This window comes from Oryctolagus cuniculus, chromosome 10 (assembly GCF_051225735.1).
Source record: "Oryctolagus cuniculus isolate XC-2025 breed Fujian yellow rabbit chromosome 10, ASM5122573v1, whole genome shotgun sequence".
NCBI lineage: Eukaryota > Metazoa > Chordata > Mammalia > Lagomorpha > Leporidae > Oryctolagus > Oryctolagus cuniculus.
Window position 1 is genome coordinate 40385665 of NC_142876.1, and position 20614 is coordinate 40406278.

At 51.2% G+C, this 20614-nt stretch overlaps 1 protein-coding gene and 1 long non-coding RNA gene across 51 annotated transcripts in view; one reads left to right on the forward strand and one right to left on the reverse strand.

Moving 5' to 3' along the window:
- LOC149123739 (uncharacterized) overlaps positions 1 to 12744 on the reverse strand; it is a 121070-nt gene extending 108326 nt beyond the window's left edge. The window contains exons 1-2 of the long non-coding RNA XR_016214054.1: positions 11699 to 12744; positions 10734 to 10969 (exon numbers count right to left, since the gene is read on the reverse strand). This is a non-coding gene — a long non-coding RNA (uncharacterized LOC149123739). The remainder of the gene's footprint in view (positions 1 to 10733; positions 10970 to 11698) is intronic.
- A 64-nt stretch (positions 12745 to 12808) lies between these two features.
- CELF4 (CUGBP Elav-like family member 4) overlaps positions 12809 to 20614 on the forward strand; it is a 271068-nt gene continuing 263262 nt past the window's right edge. For 49 of the 50 annotated variants that reach the window (XM_017344128.4, XM_008261239.5, XM_017344136.4 and 46 more), the window contains exon 1: positions 12861 to 13282. In XM_017344128.4, coding sequence (XP_017199617.1) covers positions 12997 to 13282 — 286 coding nt within the window. In that variant the 5' untranslated portion in view covers positions 12861 to 12996. Of the gene's footprint in view, positions 13283 to 20614 lie in introns of all 50 variants that reach the window. The other variant, XM_017344137.4, reaches the window with a different exon arrangement.

Consider the following 20614-nt stretch of genomic DNA (forward strand, 5'->3'; position numbering starts at 1 on the left):
CCCCAACCCCAGGTGCCGTTTCAACTACAGGTTGGGATGGGGAGGAAACTTCCAAAGATGAAGGATTTGCCCAGGCCAGACTGGCCTGCCTTGCAGAGAGAGAGCGGGAGGCCCTTTCAACCAGCGGATTTGAAGTCTTCCTCTCCTTGAGTGCCAGGAGCAGTGCAGAAAAGCTGGTCATGGCATTTCACCCTTCTCATTGAAGTCCTTCTATTGCAGTTTGCTACAGGTGGCTGGTCCTGGCAACTGTCCCCATTAGCCCTGTCCCTACTTGAGGATCCTTCCCAGCCCTTCCTCACAGGTCCCATCCTGCGAGGGACTCAACCCACAGGACTGTTTACAGCCTGAGAAGCAGTAGACTGGGGAAGTGGCCAGAGGGCGTGAAACTCTGCCCCAACACGGGAGGTCAGAAGGGGGGGCGGTGGGCAGGGTTCTTTCCAGAGGGGCCAGAGAGCCCCCAAGCTAGCCTCCCACTCAGCCTGTACGATTTAAGGGGACAGAGAAGGCCTCGGGATACCCCAAAACTGTTTCCCAACAAAGCCTTCTGCTGGGATATTTTGTTGAAGGGTGGACAAACGCAAGTGCCTGAGAAGAACATGCAGGCAAAGGGAGGGTGAGCCCTGCAGGGGGAGGGAGGGTATTAATCAGGGCCCAGATGGACATGGACCCACCAGGGCTGGGCCTAGGGATCCACCCTCTTCCGCTCAGCCCAGGCCCCAACCTGGCTGCCAGTAAGGCAGCAGCAAGTGGACCCTATGGTCACAGCATCCTTCAGAGCCTCCCTCAGACTCCAGGCCCTGGGTCTCCCTGGTTGGCCGTGCAGGAGGCTGCTGGATCTACCTGGCCCCAGTGTCCCCAAGCTCTCCAGACACACGGTCACCACTGAGCTCTGGACTCCGTGCACACTCACAGACACACTCACCGAGAAGACACAGGCTCACACCAAATTAACCAGCAAGAAGGACACCAGACGTCAGGATCTGGACACCCACTTTCATCCCTGGTCATTTAATTATTAGATTCAGAGTGGTGTGAAAATACAGACACCCTGCGATTCTGCCAGTGCCGCCGACCTGCATCTTCTTCACACCTGGAAATCTGCTTTTGTCATCACCGTTGTCATCTGTGTCACTTCTATCAGAGCCGGGTGGTGCTGAAGGGATAACCCAAACATTTACCGCATGAGGCAGGGGGTTGGGGGACCAGGCCTTTAGTCAAGAGCAGCGAGGAGGGGGCTCTAGAAGAGCTGTTCGGGGGAGATGACTCCAAGTCCAGAAAGCCAGCCGTGAGCAATGGCAAAAGCTACAGGGTCCATGCAGAGACACTGTGAGAACCAAACGGTGGGAGAAATCATGCTGCCCCAGTACACCCAGGCTACCTGATGCTGAAGCTATGGCTCTAAGGGTCCAGACAGGGGAAGTCAGTTCCCTGCAGGGGTGGGAGGTCTTTCCAAGGGACGTGGCACTGAGCAAAGCTGCCAGCGTGGACAAGGATTTGTTGGAAGAGAGGAGATGTGTTCTGTAGGATGAAAGAAGTCAGCTGGGGCCAGCATGGAGGCATAGTGGGTAAAGCCACTGCCTGCAGAGCCGGCATCCCATATGGGTGCCTGCTCGAGTCCTGCTGTTCCACTTCCCATTCAGCTCTCTGCTATGGCCTGGGAAAGAGGTGGAAGATGGCCCAAGTCCTTGGGCTCCTGCACCCATGTAGGAGACCCAGAAGAAGCTCCTGGCTCCTTGTGCTGCTCTGGCCATTGCGGCCAACTGGGGAATAAACCATTGGATGCAAAACACTCTCTCTCTCTCTCTCTCTCTCTCTGCCTCTGCTTCTCTGCAACTCTGCATTTCAAATAAATAAATAAATAAATAAATCTTGAAAGAATCAAAGCAAGTCACGGAATCTGTCAATCTTAATTTGAATTTTTGCTGTCACCTCCTGGCTATGTGACCCTAGGAAATTGACCTAACCTCCCTGATCCTCTGATACCAGTAGCATGGCAGGTAGAATCCTGATTCCTTCCTTTATAAAGGGGCAGAGAGGAAGAACTTAGCCTGTAAAGGCACTGGCCGGTGCATGCAGCTGGTACAAGGTAAACAAAGGCACTGGGGCTGGAATGAGGACAATGTGTACATAGAAGCAGAAAGAGAGGGTCATGGAGTCTGCGCACAGCTCACCAAAGAGGTGAGCTCCCAGGCTGCACCAGGCCCTGTCTCCAGGGAAGCTGCAGCCCTGGAGGTGGTGGCCCTGCCCAGTGGCTGTCAGTCCAGCCCTGTCAGGGGCTCCCTTCCCATTGGTCGGGACTCTGATAGGGAAATCAGTAGGCCGCTGGTGCAGGCCTGGGCAGCACAACAGACAAGGCTCTGGGGACAGCTTAAGTGGACAATAATTGCAGGTTATTATATACCAGGCTGCAGCCAAAAGCCAGGCAGCTATTAAGGGTGGTGGGGAGAAATAAGCAGGAAGAAGAGAATAGATGTGAAGTCCAGGCTGCTCTGAGGCCAGGGGGCTATGCAGAGGCAGGGACAGGGTGGGTGGGAAGAGGGGCTTATCTATAACACCAGCACCCTGCACTCAGGGAAGTAATTCCATCCTCACCCCTACCCACAGATATGTAGAACCAGGGCTGTGCTCCCCATCTCTCAAATCAGGAGCTGAAGTCAGAGAGGAGTAACAATGAGGCAAGAGCACACTCAAGTCTCAGCTTAGGCACTTCAGAACCTGAATGGAAGCCCCTTGCTTACCTGATAGGCACACACAGAAGCAACTCTTGACACAAAATGCTCAGGACCTGGCTCTGCCCTCAGTGGGCAGTGGTGCAGTTGAGTAGGGAACCCTTTGGAACTGGGACTGGGAGAGTGACCAAGGCCCAAAGGCCTCATGGATAGCACTGCATGGACATGGGATGGAGCAAGAGCAAGAGGCTGGGAGATGGGGAATTCTGATAATAGAGTGGTTGTTTCTCCAAGCTTTAGCTTATCATTAGCAACCTCTCTGGCATAGAAGGAGAGTTTTATGCTACTTTACAGGTAAGGATACAAAAACTAAAAGTAATTGCCTTGATTTGTCCATGGTGGGACAGTAATGCTGTGACTATAGCTGGCTAGGGGCCTGCAGACCCCACCCCGCAATCTGCCTACCACAGAGGAGGTTGGCAGAGGTGACCCTGACCCCACCCACTCCCACCAGGCCAGGAGGACTTGTGCTTTTATCCCAGGGGATCCCATGTCATCAGTAGAAGAGGTAGTTCCATTTCTGGGCCAAAAATGGCATGGAAGTGGGCCCCAAGAGGTGACACTGCCCTTGTACAATGTGTGGATGGCACTGCCTAACCTTCTTCCCCATACTCACAGCTCTTCCAAGCCCATGACCCATTTTGGAAACAAAGATGAGCCACCCTCAGCCCAGAAGCATCGAGACCATGGGGTATCTTCAAGGAGAGTCCCATAGACCAAGCCACAGCTTTCATATCAACAGAAGCAATGTTCAGAGAGACAGCCTAGCCTGATGGAGACCAGTGTGGGGATACTGATGTGGGTGTTGGGCTAGCCTTTCTGCCACAAACACAGGACCTCACAGATGTTCAAGACATCACATACAAGGCTCAGGGCCACCTTTGTGTTCTAACTGCCTGCACCTCCCTCCTGGGATGGACTCAGTCCAGTCAGGCCTCCCCAGTCCCTGTCTGGATTCAGCCAGGCCCAGTGACCCTGCCTGGGGTCACATGAGGGGAGAAACCTGTCCCAGGGAAGTATCAATTATACTGTGACTCAGCGAGAGGGCACAGGGCCAAGGCGTGAGTCACAGCTGCTTGACCACCCTTCAGGAGAGTGGTGCAGACGTGTGGACACAGGCAGCCCTGAACATGGAGGGAAGGGGTGTGTGAGGTGTGGGCCACAGTGTGAACGTCTCACTGAGCCTGAGGACCAGCTCTGTTGGGACAAAGGCATGGGGTTCGCCCTGGCCCGGACTCCCCTTGCCTATACCCTCAACTGGAAATTCATCCACCTACCCCAACACAGATGGGGCCAAAGCAGACCCCCAACGTGGACCCTTCACATCTCCCCAGCAACACTGGGAGGGACCACTGAGGGGAAGCTCCAGCTGTCCTCTTCCACAGACACCGCCCTGAGCTATCACAGGATTCTAAGTGCTAATTTCTGCAAGGGCTCAAACCTGGAAAGAGGAGACTTCATTGACTGTTTTTGAGACACTCATAGCAATCCTAACTGATTGACACCTACTATCTGGATATGGCAGGCAGTGGAGATTTAGGACCTCTTCTAGTCTTCTTGAATTGTTTTCCTTGTTTTCAGATGGGAAAATGGGCTCAGAGATGGCTGGCCAAAACTAAACTCTTTCTGTGTAATGCATATGCCTATCACACACAAACGGAAGCTCTTCAACAGTTCTTGGAAAATATCTATTATGCAAAAGCTATGCACAAATTTCAACTTTCTGGGCAAAAATATACTCCTCTCAACAGTCTATTTTCCCATGAACTTTTTGTAATTTATGTCTTATATACAGATTTTTTTAACCAATAAATGTCTGGTTGTATTTATAGACTGTATTTCTTTAAATTGTACCCTTTGAGCAAAGTTTATGTTAATGTATCTGTTTAATAAGAGACTACATATTTATATGCATGTGTGGACGTGTGTGTGTGTATATATATATATGTGTATGTGTATATATTTATAACTTCGCATGTAACTTTGGAAGATGAAACTTAGTAAAAGAAAGCTGCCATTTGGAAATTATTGGGGGGTGGGTAAGCTGGGACTGATTTTCTTGAAAATCTGTGGTGTCTATTTTTAAATATTCCCAAGGGCAGCAACCTCCACCTTTGACGGTAGAAATGATCTACTGGACATGGGCCAGGGTGGTGTCCCTCACCCTCAGCATGGTGGGAGGGGACGCAGAGACAGCTTCTCCTTTCGCAGCCATTTTCCTTAGGACTTGGTTGGCATCTTTGTCCTGGTCCTTGATGGTGATTACACTCTTCCGCGTAGCATCAGACAGTGCCTGTGCACTGACACCCCACCCTGAGAACTTCCTCAGAGCCAGCTCTACTGCAAAGCCCTTCCACCCCACCCCACCGCGGCCACCCAACACTCTTGGAACACAAGCCTGCATCCTTCCATCCTTTGTGGTCTTCAGCCCCTACTGACTACGTGTGTGCCCTCTCCATCCTCCTTCCCCATTCCCCACCCCAAGTAAGGCAGCCAGTCTCCTTGTCGAGCTGTCCTCAGCACCCAGCTGATGGGTGACCCAGTGACAACCCTTTAAAGGCCTGACCCAGTGTAAAGCTCCTGCAGTCTCATCTTCCTGAGACCCAGCTGCCCCTGGTCCCACCCAGCCTCTTCACCCCTTCACACCACCTGCAGAGCCTACAGACACTGAGCATGTTGATGTGCAGGGAAAGTTAGAGATGGAGAGCCCAGGAAGAAGTGCCCAGGCAGCAGCATCAACAGAGAAATCATGGTCATGCTCAAGTGACATTTACCCACAGCATTGTGTGTGTAATAAATACAACTTACTATGCCAGTTTCTAAAGTGAGCCCAGTGTCTGAAAACCTCAGGGCTCATGTACAATAAATTAACATAATTAAAAACTAATTAGTAAAACATCACAATTAAAAAGACTTGCTTCAGCACCACCTCTCAGGTAAGAAGGAGCTGGAGTGCCTATACCTGTACAGAGACTAGGCCCCAGGAAGGGCCATGATGCAGGCCTCACCTACCCAAGGAGCACCCTGAGAAACAGCTATGCAGGGCATAAAGATGCCCACTGCACCAGACCCAGCCCCAGCCCCAGCCAGAGGGGGATGCCCCTCGTGCTCTGTGAAAGGGGGGGGGGGGCTTCAGCAAGACCCTCAGTCCCCAGTGGCCTGTTAGTGATGCTCCGATAATATTGGCTTCCCAGACATTGATCTAAGCACTTTACCTGCATTTACTCATTTAATCTTCCCAACAGCTCTACAAGGTAGCTTCTAGATTCTCTTCCTATTTCATGAACGAGGAAACTGAGCCACAAAGAGATTAAACCACCTGCCCAAGGTTACGCAGCTCACAAGAGGGAGATGCAGGATGTGGAGCTAAGAGGTGTGCCTCCAGCATGCAGGTTCTGCCAGCTTTACCTAAACGAGGATGAAACCACCTGCCTCTGTGGACTGAGCAGTAGCCTTTTTAAAAAATAATGTGAATTAGGGGCTGGAGTTGTGGCATAGTAGGTTAAGCATCCGCCTGTGGTGCCAGTATCCCTTATGGGCACCAGTTCAGGTCCCAGCTACTCTACTTCCAATCCAGCTCCCTGCTGGTGGCCTGGGAAAGTAGTGGAAGATGGCCTGAGTCCCTGAACCCACATGGGAGACCCAGAAGAAGCTCTTGGATCCTGGCTTTGGGTAGGCACAACTCCGGCCATTGAGGCCATTTAGGGAGTGAACCAGTGGATGGAAGACTGACCTCTTTCTCTGTGTGTGTGTGTGTGTGCGTGTGTGTGTGTCTTCCCCTCTCTGTCTGTAACTCTGCCTCTCTGAATAAATTTTTTTAAAAAAAAGTAATGTCAATTCTTTGGAGAAGATAAGGATTAAATTCCTAAGCCCTCTGTATAGTCAAGTTCACCAAACTTATCTACATCTTTCTATTGCCCATTTAGACCCTCAACCTCCACTCTCTCACCTTAATAATTTTTTTTTACAGAACTGTGCATCAACCTCACTTGTGAGGAAGGAGAGGAGGCTGGAAGGTGAGCCCACAGCCCCCATTTTACAGAAGAGAAAGCTGAGGCCTAGAAAGTGATGACTCAAGACCTTCTACCTGCCAGCTTCTCCACACCTCCAGCCTCTCCTCCCTGCCACACTGCCTAGGATGCCCCTGGCTGTGACCTGGGGTCCCTTTCACCCCCTCCACCTCTCACACTGCCTTCCATTGTCTGTGAATCCTCAGCCAAAAGGAAGCAATGCCCCAGGTAGGCATGGAAGACTGGAGCAGGAGCTGACCAGAAAGAGACAGAGACCCACAGAAGCATCCTGTGCCAGAGTCCAGGACCAGGGAAGTCCCCACAAGACTGAAGTCCTTCAGATTCAGCCAACAAGGAAAAGAGCTCAGAAGCCACTCTTCTATCAGTCCTGGCACTAGCTTGTGTCTCTGCAGACAGCTTGGCCCCTCTGAGGGAAGCCCTTGATTTTCCCAAACACACAGCATCCTCTTTCCTACTCCCTTCCTCCCTCCAACTGCTGTGCACCACTGGCCAGTCCTGCCTTGGGTTTGGGACAGCACAAGGAGGTCCTTCCTGCAATTCTGGGCAGCAGGAAGCAGTATTGAGAGGCTCTAGGGAAGGTTTTTCTCTTCCTTTCTCACTCCAAGTATTGTTCTTGAAATCATTAAGCCTCCCCCATTTATTAAAGGACAGAAAAGCCCTGGGCATGTAGAGAAGCCTGCAGAGGCTGCCTACTTACCAGCCCCTTGCCTGCTCACCCTGGGGCCACCTCCTTCTCACCACCCCTAGAAAGCCCACTGTTTGCTCCAGGCCTGGCATCTGCAACCAGTACCACTACCTGAAAGGTACCTCGCTTCCTGAGCTGCATCGCCCCTGCCTGCAGGACCAGATCCCGGCTCTGTCCTCCTAAATCTTCCCTGGGTACCACTGTGCACATGAGCCCCACATTCTCTGGGAATCCCAGGCCCACACAGCCTACTCCTTTCACTCTGTCCCTGAGTGGGACTGCGGCTTTGGGTGAGTCACGCAGCTCTCTGAGTCAGTCTCCTGGCCCAAACGACACAAGAATGAGTGTTCTATAGAGAGCATAGGGGACTCCTGCTTCCAGCCCTTCCTCTCCACCCTTAGCCTCACTCTGTGGAGGTCTGGGCCCTCTGTGAGGGGAGCCCTGTGTAGATTGCATCTCTGATTTCACCTCAGAGATGCTTTTTCCCTCCTTGTCCTAAGTACAGGCCGCGGCCAGCTCTCAGAATTCCCCCATCCGCTGCATCCTGCCTTCCCAAGCGCCCCTCTTTCCTCAAGGCTACTAACCGCCTTGCAGATCATCACAGGCAACTTGGATTGTTTTCTATTTTCTCATATGAGGAGCTCCTCAGGCCTGGAAGACATTTAACCATCTGTTGCCGTTTGCTGTTCTGGGGCTTTTCACTTGGTGTATCTTTGGTCTCTCTAACTAGACAGTGAGTTCTTCACAGGCCTGTCCCTTCTCGCTGCTTCCAGCAGGGGATCAGAAGGGCTGGATGAACAGCAAGAATGACTGAGTGGTGAGGCGTGTGTCCTGAACTGCCTGTTCTCACCACCACCAGAGCAGAGTGTGCCCCATGCCGCGCCTTTCCCTAGGCCTCAGATCAACAAATGCAGCATTCAGATGAGCCACAGATATCTGCCATCTGGAACCTGAGCACCTACTATGTGCCCATCACTATCAAGAGGGCTTGTAGAGAAGGAAAGACCAGAGGACTGGGTTCCTGCCCTCCACGAGCTCACCATCTGGGTAGACAGACAGAGTCCAAGGCAAGAGAGTCAGAGTAGGTTTGAGAGTGGATAGACAGAGTCAGAGGTCCCTGGGCGCCAGAGGAAAAGGAGAGATGGATGTCTCTGCCAGAGGGAAGCTGAGCAAGCGGGAAGACGGTCTTCCCTCCCACCCTTCTTGAGGAACCAAGGGAGGGGCACTGGGAAAGGAGGAAGCAGGAGGCAAGGGCAAGGCCTACTAACTTGCCCTCCTGAACTGAGAACATTCCCCTACACACACACACACACACACACACACATACAGCTTGCTGACATCCTCAAAGATACATCAGGGGCTGGCACTGTGGCGTAGCAGGTAACGGTGCCACCTATAGTGCCAGCATCCCATATGGGCACTGGTTCAAGTCCTGGTTGCTCCACTTCTGATCTAGCTCTCTGCTATGGCCTGGGAAAGCAGTAGAAGATGGCCCAAGTCCTTGGGCCCCTGTACCCGCATGGGAGACCCAGAGAAAGCTCCTGGCTCCTGCCTTCAGATTGGCACAGCTCCAGCCATTGTGGCCAGATAGGAAATGAACCAGCAGATAGAAGACCTTTTTCTCTCTCTGCCTCTCCTTCTCTCCGTGTAACTTGGACTTTCAAATAAATAAATAAATCTTAAAAACAAAAGAGAGAGATACATCAGTAACCAAAGGTAAGCCCCAAACCCAGGGAGACTATGAGAAACAATTGTTCTCAGATCCACTTCATTTGCCAACATTCTTCCTCTCTCTCAGTGGATGGAATAATTGTGGCCATGAAGTGGCACTTGAAGAAAAAGTTTTAAATCTGCTTAAATGTCACAGTGAATAATACTTTGCCCCCATCTCTCTCTAATTACATTTCTTTTTGATGACCTAAGGTTAAAAAAAAAATTAACTCAAGTCTTCCTAGCATATCAAGGGCAAAGACATCAAAGAGCCAACCTACTCAGGTTCCATACTGTTTTCTCAGGGGTCCTGCTCCTTTCATGCCTTGGTCTGAGACACCTGTCTGAGTTATTTGATGCCCCACACTCTGCTGTGGCAGAAGGGAGGGGCCCTAAGAGGCCCAGCTTTGTACCTTTAAGAGATCAAAGTCCTGCACAAAATGACTTCTCCTGCTGTTTGCCTGGGGTAGCTCAGCTATGATGCAACTGGTGTCCAGGCTGCAACAGACCCGACAGGCTGTAGACAGGTGGGACATTTCACCCTACACCTGCCAGAGCTGAAGGCAGGGCTTTGCTACCTGCTAAGGGGAGACAGCCCAGACTTTGAATCATCAAGTGGGAGACAGGGAGTGAGGAAGCTTCACCCAAGAAAGAAGGCACTCTCCACAGCTTTGAGTCCACAGGTGGAGAGACACAGCTAGGGGACCTTAGGGCAGGGAGCAGAGGCCCAGCCTTCATGGCACCTGACAATACACAGCACCAAGGGGTTGCCACAGACGTCCAAAATAACCAGGGACCCCCTTTCATGAACAACCCCTCTACCCCACTCACTCCTGCTCACACACTGCTTTTATTTACATAGTGACTATTACTCTTAATAATAATATCATTAAACACCTGCAAGCACTCTACTTGGAGTCTGGGATGGCTGGGCAGGGGCAGGAGGAAGAGGTCATGAATCTCAGTGGTCCTCCCCTGAGGGGCTCCCACCTTCTCCAGCTGCCTTCGGATAGCTCCCTTCACATTCCATTGTCACAGCTTTGCTTGGAGGGGCTGGGGGACAGGGAGAGAGAGACGGAACTCAATGAGGAATTACTCTCCTAAACTCCCCTATCTCAGGATGGCAGGAAATATACTCCCACTCAGCTGTGAGATCCTGGGAGCCCAGCACAGCCGCAAGACCATGTTGGAGGAGCTATTTTGGACAGTTATTGGCCACTGCTGATGACCTGGGAGAGAAGGAGAAGAGGAGGTCTCAGCCAGACAGGTGCAACAGCCGGATGGCAGACACAACAGGGTGTGTGACTCTCCATGCTACATCCACGCAAACACACATCCTGACAATACAAACACAACTCCAAGCCACAGGCACACAAGCCCCCCTTGTGCTCAGCAGGGACCTGCCCAGCTTCTCGCTGGCACTTCCCAAGCACACCAAGCACACAGCCATGGTGCAGAGACGCCACTGGCGAGTTTCCCTTCCATTCCATCAACGTGGGTGCTTCTCAGACCCACTGAGTGATACTGGAATGGGCCCTGTAAGGCCGGGAAACCGAGTTAGGTAACAACTATACTCACACAGGACTCCATCCAGCAAAGGCCCGAGAATCTAAACAGAAAAGGTGAAGTTCAACAGTTCTCAGTACTTGCTGCTTGCTTTGGGCCCCGATCCTCAGGGAAAGGCGTCCCGAGCGGGCTCGGGCTTGGGGCGAGGAAACTCCCGGCCTCTGGCCTCCTTCGGCGCTGGAGAGCTCCGCGCTGTGGCTGCACCATCCGGGCTCGGCCTGGGGCTTCAGGCAGCCGGGGTCTCATTTCTTTAAATACAATTTTAAACAGATCATCTAAGAACGTAATGCAATCCGAGGACAAGGAAAAAGAAGCCCCGAACACCCGAAAGCGGCCAGCCCAGCCGGCGGGAGAGAGGCCGGCACCTTCCTTGGCTGCCCAGGCTCCCAGCTCCAGAACCCGCGGGGGAGCGGGCGTGTTATTTCAATTTACCCGGCTCCTGAAGCCCAGAAGAGGCTGTCCTGGGAAAACAAATGTGGAAGGGGATGGGGTGCAGATAAATGCCATCAAAACAAAAATCTGCCGCCCAGCCAAGTTCGCCAGCAGAATTCGCCCCCAGAGGCGGGGCGGCTGCAACCGGCCCCCGCGCCCGCCACTTCTTCGGCCGCCACGCAGTTGAGGTTGCAGCCCCTGGGCTGGCCCGGCAGGGAGTCCGGCGGGGTCCGGCCTGGGGTCTGGATCCCGGCTCCCGCCCGCAGACGCGACTCCCTGCCTCGCACCTCTGGAGCGGGAGGTGTAGCAAACGCAACCCAAGGGGACAGCGCACACCGCGCGAGTCTGGGAACCACCGCAGCCCGGTTAGCGAGTCCGGGGCTTTATTTCTTTGATGGTGGATTAAGGGGGGAGAAAAATCTATCTGAACCGGCAAAGCGGTCGAGGGCAAAATCGAGCCCGTGCCCAGCGCTGGCTCGCCGGCCACCGCGCCGCGCCCTCCTCCCTCCCCGGCGGGCGAGCGGGCCAGAGAGCCCGGCTCCTACCTTCCTCCCGCCAGCCGCGGGCCGGGCCAGCCGCCGCTCCCCGGGGCGGGAGAGGCCGTCCGGGACGGAAACACCCACCTCCCGCCTTCAGAGGCTGGTGGAGCGGGGCTCGGACCCCGGATCTCCACTCCCCCGCGCGCCTGGACCGGGTGGCGGTGGCCGCCGGGCGGGAGGAAGGTTTGCAGCCGCTCTGGCAGGTTGGGGACGCGGGGAGGGAAGAGGCAGAGGGAGAGAAACGGGGAACGGACGCGCGCACGAGAGAGCTCTTGTCTGCAGATTTATCCACATAATATATATTTATGTAGCTTTTTTTTCTCTCGACACTGATCAATGCGCACTCGGATCGCTGGGCGGACTCCCTCCAAGCCGGCTCGCTTTTTCTAGTCTAAATAAATAAATAAATAAATGGAGCCAGATGGGAGAGAAAAGCGCCCATTCCACCTCCGCCGCCGCCACCTCCGCCGCCGCCCCGCCCGCCATCCCTGCCTGGGCTTCGCCCGCCTGGCGCCCGGATAGAGCGCAGCTCCGTGGATAACGCCCCCCGACCTACCCACACGAACGTGAACGTCAATGTTTTTTAAAAATACAAAAAGTTGCACCTGCTGCTATTACAAAAAGAACCCCCAAAAGGCAGAGCGAGGAGGCCGGCAGCCCGGCTCCTAGCAAGCACCCGCTCCCCGCGGCCGCCGGGCCCGGACTCCCTGCGCCTCCCGAAGAGCCATGCGCCCCGCGCTATTTATAGCCGGGGCCGGCGCGGACCGTACCACCGCCGCCCGCGGGGCCGCCGGGCGCGAGGCGCGGGCCGGCGCCGCCCCACGCCGCCCGCCCCCGGCCGCCGCCCGCCGCCGCCCGCGCGCCCCCCGCCCGGCGCGCCTGCTCGCGGCCCCGCGCCCCCTCCTCCGCGCGAGCGCGCGCGCGCGCCGCCCCCACCCCTGGTCTGGCCGAGAACTTGAACCGGTCCAGGCTATTTAAACGGAAAGGACAGAGATCCTGTCTGTTCAATGTTAAAAAAAAAAAAAAAAAAAAAAAATCAGATCAGCCCGAGAGAGGAGAGAGGGAGAGGGAGAGGGAGAGGGAGAGGGAGGGAGGGAGGGCGAGCGGGAGGGAGGGCGAGGGGGGAGCTGAGCGCGAGCGCGGGCGAGCGAGCGAGCCAAGAGGAGAAAGAGCGAGCGGAGAGCGAGGTGTGGAGCGAGCGAGGAGAGCCCGAGTGTGTGCGTGTGCGTGTGAGCGCGAGCGAGCGGGCAGGAGAGGGGCGAGAGTGCGAGCGGGGAAGAATAAAAGGAAAGAAGATTTTCTCTATGTATATAAAGATGGCCACGTTAGCAAACGGACAGGCTGACAACGCGAGCCTCAGTACCAACGGGCTCGGCGGCAGCCCGGGCAGCGCCGGGCACATGAACGGATTAAGCCACAGCCCGGGGAACCCGTCGACCATTCCCATGAAGGACCACGATGCCATCAAGCTGTTCATTGGGCAGATCCCCCGAAACCTGGATGAGAAGGACCTCAAGCCCCTCTTCGAGGAGTTCGGCAAAATCTACGAGCTCACGGTTCTGAAGGACAGGTTCACAGGCATGCACAAAGGTGAGTGCACCTTTCCCTCCCAACTTTGCCGAGAGAAGGAGCGGGCGGGCGGGCCGGCCGGCCGGCCGGCGGGCGACGGACGAGCGGGAGACAGAGCTGGAGGGAGCCTCGGGCGGGCGCCGAGATGGGAGGCGCTCGCCAGGGCAGCGGACACCCGAGCTGGGGTGCGTGGGGAGCTGTTCGCTGGGGCAAGGCTGGGTTTGGGTCGAGGAGCGGATAAGAGCGGTGCCACGGGGAGAGAGGCGGGCGCCGAAGATGAAGAGAAAGAGAAAGGGGATCGAGGGGAGGAATGAGGCTCGGGCTTTTGGGTGTAGCGACTTGAAAGATTGGGATGGGGACGGCTGCGCCGGCCGAGCCCAGGGCGCTGAGCGAACTGGCGGGCGCTGGCGGGCTGGGGACCCAGGGTGCTGTCCATCGCTGTGGTGCTGAAAATACTGGCGGAGGACGGTCTCCCTGTCCTCCACTCCGGGCCAGAGTAGTGGGAGCGCAGCAGCCGTCTAAAAGGGGGAAAGGTGACACATTCAAAGAGATATTTTTATTTCGCTATCAATTTAGCAGTAAACTCTCCCTGTCGAGCTGTGCGCCTAATCTGGTTGTGGTGTGAGTGGTGGTGTGGGGGAGGCAGAGTGGGGGGGGGGGGGGATTGGATGTTGGAAGGAAAGGAGTGATAAAACCTAAGGCAAGAATTATCAGGGAACCAGCCATCCCCTGGGTGGAGTGGTGGTGGGGGTCTGAGGAGCCTGGAAGATCCCCCTTCCCTGGAAAACAGGGCTTTGGGAAAAATATGTGTGTGCAAGATATGCATTTTGAAGGGTGTACCCTAATTTATCCCAAACTCACCATGCAGCAAGCTTTATAGTACATTATCCGTCCCTTGAAGCAATCATTGCTATTGAGTGCTTGGGGGAGGGGGAGATAAAATAATCAAAGAATTATAACCCAGCAACTTTTTAGGAAAGTGGTCATGGGAATCATCTGCAGCCTGACTGTTTTCTCCTTGTTTTATTATCTTTAAGGCAGAGCCCCAAACGTGTTCAGTTGTAGAATGTGTGTGGGTGGCTGGTGGGTGACGAAATTAGCCCAGTGCTCCGCTCCCTAACAGTAATGTATAGGATGTGCAGCGGGGATTAATCGGTGCTGGAGCTGTGTGGGCAAGTTAAATGCTTTCTGAGAGAGATTGATCGCCAGGCAGGGAAGGAGCACGGGGCTAAGGAAGTTGTAGGGGATGTGTATGGATGTGCCGTTTTTAATAAACAGTAGTGTGGAGAGCTGTGCTAGAGCTGGTGGTTTCAGAGATGAAAACACACACATACACACCCCCACAGAGACAGCAAGCCTCATCCTTGGCCACAAATGGGCTATGAACGGAGCTGATCCTCCAGCACTTTAGGTGCAGAGCGCGGAGCCGCCTGGCTCTCCAAGCAGCAGCGGTTTTCACTATCACAACCACCCTCCTTCTCCAGCCCTCCCTTCATGCGAATACTAAACAGAGCTCCAAACTCTTCATAGTTGGAGTCCCAGAGAGCAGTTTTTATTGGCTTTAGCATCTTACAGCTTGCCTGCTGAGGAGTAAATCTTAAAGTTAATGGCATGTTGAGTAGCACAGAAACACAGCAGAATGGAAATATACTGGATTTGTTGGGGTGGGGTGAGGGTGGGGGCTGTAATGGAGAGAGAAGCCAACCTTTATCCAATATGGAGAAAATGTCTGTCTGATCAGAAGAGAAATTGGAAAGGTGGAATGGGGAAGCAGGCTTTGAAATGGTGTTCAAAGAAAAGGAAGCAGACACTTTCTTTCTCCCCCTCCCTCTCAAGTCAACCATATCTTTGTAGTTTTTCCCTAGAAGCAAGCTAATCAAGGCTTAGTGTCAAACCTTTGTCATCCTAATATGTCCCCAGATTTTAAAATAGTAATAATAAAAAATTTAATAGCAGAAGTAAGGAAGCCTTTTGCCCATCTTAATGATCAGTTCTTGTGGTGATTTAAGATTTGAAAGTTTAAAAAAATCAGAACCTACTAGAAGCAAAAGACAGTTGTGAGGAGCTGGGCTTCCTATGGGATCTGGGTTGGAGTACTTTGTTTGCTGCTTTATTTCAAATGAAGATGAACTTTAAGACTATTCTGTGATTTCTTCTCAGCAATCCTTTACTGATTCCACTTTGTTTCTGATATAATTTGGACTCTCTTGTATCATAGCAAAGAAGTAGAATTTTCATCATTCGCATCAAGGGGGTAGAGAAGACACACACACACACACACACACACATGCCAGAATTCCTAGGATAAGAAAAACTTCATTTTCCAAATAATTGTTCCCCAAAACTGTCTCAGTCAGTGGCAGGCAGGCCCGTTTACTCTGGTGTACTGGGTGCCTCGTCGCAGCTCACCATTCAGAACCTGAACATAGATTTCTCCCTATGAAACTTCCTGTCCCTCCATCCGTCTGATTTTTATAGTCAAGGTTGGGTCATGGTGTCCCTAACAGTGCCTGGAAGCTCCAGAAGAGCTGAATAAATGAGACAGTTTCCAAGGTCTGGTTGATTCAGTCCTAGAAGAGTTTGAACTCCCCCTTCAGTGATGCAGTCTGATTTATTAGCTAATCCTGATAAAAAAAAAAATAAGCCTCCGGCCACCTTAAAAAATTACTTGCTTGCCATTGGTGATTAATTACTGTTAAGTAAAAAAGCATGATGAGGCTTGAGAAATGAAGATTGCATTTGACTTCTAGATTTTCCCCATCTCTAAACTGACAACATGAGGCTAGAGATAGAATCATGCCTTTGTTAAGTCTGGTTTCAGGGTATATTCATGGCTCTTACTCTCTTCTTGAATTTTTAACTTCTAATGAATCATGCTGGGATAAAATTGAGATGTGACATAACAGGATACTGGCCTCCAGGATGGATGGCATATGTATGTTACAATCTAAGAAAATTCAAAGGAAAAAGAAGTAAAAATTAAATGAGATGCATGAGGTTTCAGGTGGGTGTCCATTTGTTGGTCACCTGCCATTGCAGGTAACTAAATAAAGAAGGAGTTCTAAGGGTTAATGGAATACCTGCCATGCGTAGAGTGCACCTTAAAAGGCAATTACTCCAGTCAAATTGGGAGTCTGTGGAGGAGGGAGTGGGTGGGTGTTGTGTAGCAAACCCAGCCGTATCAGCGAAAGGCGGTTGGACTGAGGAAACAGCAAATAGCAGCTGTGGACTGGGGTAATTACTGCACAGGTAAATTTACCCCCTGGAGACCAGAAGGCAATTGTAGGGAGTGGGATCTGGGTGCTAGGCAGGGAAAAAAAGGAAGGGGGAAAAAAGCCTAGAATTAAAATTCAAATAAATTATTTCTTAGGAAAGAAACCCAGTTTAATGCAAACTCTCCTGGCTAACTCCGTCTTCTTTTCTCCCCTATGAGAAGCACTTTGGGAAAGATTGTTTTTCCAGGCTCCAAAGAGAAAGGCAATGTAGTATTGATTAAAGAAGAAGGACGCAAATTCCCTTGGTAGCAGCAGAAGTGAGCTGAGGACCAATTTTGCTCCTTTTTGTAGAATTTTTCTCCCTTGGAGAAGGGAAACGGTCACCCTGTAGTCTAATTCTTCCCTTCTTCCATTTTTTATTTATTTCTCTTTTCTTCTTTTTATATTTTGAAGAACAAACAGAGGCTGTGGCTGAAGATACACATACACACGCACACACACACACCCATGCCTGCTGACACACACGTACAGTCAGTGGATCACACATGGACGAGCCGGCGATCCATTCATAACTTTGGTCCTGTCTAGTGGGATAGGAGGCAGCAAAGACTGAGTTACTGGGAGACATAAAGACTAGTGCTCTCTGGATAGCCATATTACAATGCATTATCTTTGAAGTCATTTAAGTCCAATTTAAGTGGTATTTAGTATAATATTTATGAATTAATGTAATCTAAACATAGGACTGTCCCCAAAGGTTTAAACAGCCTTTACTACTGATGTGTGCTTTCTCCTGGAGCCCGTAATGCATTTTAATCTAAACAGCCAGGTCCACATCACAGCTCCTCCTGTTACCCAGTCAGAACCGATGTGTGCCTGGGTAACCACTCTGCTCTGAGATATTCCTTATCGCATGGAGGAAAAACTACTCCACTGGCAGTTTCAGGGGCTCTTGACCCAGGAGCCTCAGCTTCAGGTGTGCAGCCCCCTCGAACTTCACATTACGTCCAGAAGGAGGGTGGGGACAGAGTAATGGCAGCATCTGTGAATGTAGCTCTGAGGAGTGTGTCACTTAAAAACACACTCACCGCCAGATACACAGCCTCCCATTTCACTCACACCTGAGCAGGAAATGTCTGCAGCCCCTTGATGTACGGTGTAGCAGAGAGAAAGAAGAAAGACAGGGGTCTGATGATGTCTTAATGATCTGCAACCACCTTCATAAGATTTTGTTTTATATTTGTGTTTTAGATGTCACAATTCTCAGAACATCAAATTTTCATCACTTGACTTCAGCCGAGATGGCTTTTTCCCCCTGTAGATAGGTGAATTAAAACCGTGAGACTCAATCTGATTTCTGTGTTCAAATGAGTCCAAGAGACATTGAAGCTAAAGTATCACTATAGGCATCAGCTCACTTAAAATGAACTTTTTTTTAATTACTTTTTTGAAAAATGTATTTCTGTCCAGGGAAAGAGACTAGCTGAATGGCTGGTTACACACCCATAGTTTTTAAAAGAAAGAATCGCCTTGTCAGAGATAAGCAAAATGCAACAACCATAATAAGAAAAAAAAATTTAAAAATAAGTTGCATCCAAAAAAAGAGCAATAGTAATCAATACAAAAATAAAGAATGTCAAAAAAATTTTAAAATGCTTCAAATTCCAGATGTTGATAAAGGTTTCACTTAAGAGCAAAAAAAAATTAGGAAATGATTGATTTATAAGGTACTGATGATTGTTTGCTGTTTGTGCCTAATTTCACTTACCTTTTAAGCAGTTTTTCTCAGAATCAGCACGCATACACACAGAATTAAATTGATGTGCATATACGCATGTATATGCACCCATGTACAAGCATGACTAAGCACATCCCACATGTATGGGAAACAGGGATGGCCTAGATTTCACTGCAGTTCAACTGGGAGATGTTAACTCTGCCCCCTTCCAACCCAGCTTTAATGGGAAATTCTAGATTAGACTGAAAGAACCCACTTGGTGTACTCTCTCATCCCATCACCTGCTCCAGTTGACCAGATATTTGTGGCTTCTCAAACACACACAAAAAGAGAAATGCATTTCTTGAAGGAAGTCATAGCTTGAAAACAGCCCAAAGGAAAACCATCAACAAAACAAAGGCTGTAGATATGCCTCCACATAGTCTCATGGAAGTCTTCTCAGTTCTTTCCAAGAGCTGGTTTCCAGGGACATTCTTGATGCCCAGTGGTCTCACCACAGCCCAGCAACTTGAACATGAACATCACCATAACTGTCATCATCATCCTCATTATCACAATAACTTATACACCAGGACAGGAGAAGGGGTTCTGAGAGATGCCAAGCTATGACCTTCTTGATTAGGAAAAGAGCTGGTCTCAAGTTTGCCCCCATAGAGACCTGGGGAAAACACTGCAGAGTTCACATCTCTCATGCCATCAAGAGATGGTCAGTTTCCAAGCTGTCCCAGAAATGATCTCAACTGAAGAGAATTTAGAGTGGACAGGATCTAGAGCAAAGAGATATGCAACAGGGAACGAGACTCAACATCACAGACAACAAAGGCAAAAGTGAATGCTGTAGGGTCAAAATGCGATCTGCACACTGGGCGGGCTGATTGGCAGAGACTGAAACTGCAGCAGCTCCTAAACTTGGAAAGGAAATCCCATGTGATGTGCAGAGAGAAGGGCTTGAGGGTGGGAAAACCAGAGTGTCTGTGGGCACCAGAGGGTTGGGGGAGAGAAGCTGCTGCAGCCAGTGTGGGTGTACTTGGGCCTGTATCCAAGTATGTGATGAAGAGGTGACAAATGCCTGGAGTGGCATGGAGTTAAGGGTAGGGGAGGAATCTGGGGAGAAAGATGCTGTCTTCATTATTACATACATGCTCACCTCAGAACTTATGGCTTGGATTTGTCTGTGATCCAGCTTTTATTGCAGAAGTGTACTCTTCTCTGTCATCCTGATTTCTTCACCAGAAGCCCAGGTTTGGGAAACAGCTCCATCCTCATAACCTACGATCACTCTGTGGCTGGTCTGTGTCTGCTCACCCACTGGTTCATTTTAGAAATTACCTTCCATCTGAGATCTGAGTGACCCAGGCACAGAGATAACTCCCCGCCCACTACACCCCCTACCCTACTGCTGCCCTTTGGCATCCCCATGTACTTTGCTCTTATAATGTTCACACACACACACACACACACACACACTTGAGCTCAATCAAGACAGGCCCTCCAAACAGTGCGGCATTTTCCCTAAACACAAGCAGGGTGTGGCAAGGACCGGCTGCCCTCTTTTCTGGCCTTGTACAAAAGAGAAGCAAGTTCACTCCCTCTACTTCTGCTTTTTCTACAGACCTTTAAATATACAGCCTCTCCAAGAGTGGCAGAAAGCACCCAGTTCTGCCGTAATAACCCAGAGGAGCAAAACAGAGCCCCCCAGTTTAGCTGTAGCTGTTGTATTATGCATCTTCCTTCCTTTTTCCCTCTTTTTCCTTCTCCTTGACACTAGCCAACCAGACCCCAAAGTGGGGCCTGCAGAAAGAGATAAATGTTCCATCAAGCCACATAGGGGTGCAGTTGAGGGTGCCAGGGCAGAAAGGCAATTACAGGGGTAGAAAAGGCCCCAGAAGAATTTCCAGAGTGGATGTACTTGCCCTGAAGCATCCTCCTTGTGTATCAAGTTCTCAGTGGCCCCCCGGTGGATATAAAGCCCGAGCCACAGCCCTGCCCACAGGAACCAACGAGGAATCCGAGTGGGAAGCCAGGTGGGAAATGAGCTAATCGCCCTGATTTCTGAGTCCCTCAAGAGGAGACAGGGATGTTTTCAGGCCCATCCCTCCACAGGTTCTCTCCCCTTCCACTTGCTCCACATTTTGCCTTCTCTTATCCCTCCTTGTATCTCTCTTGCAGCACAAGCTGATCGAGGCTCTCAAACAGAGCGATTCCCAGCAGCTCAGCTCAGGAACAAATCCTACGTGGCCATCTGCAAGATGTAAATAACTGGGCATCCTCATAGACACAGACGTAGTCCTGGTTCTGTGAGGACAGAACAGCCAAAAATATTGATCAAACTCAGGAAAAATAATTGATAATGAACTGGCCTCCAACAAGAGTTTAATTGACAGAGACTTCCGAAGGCCG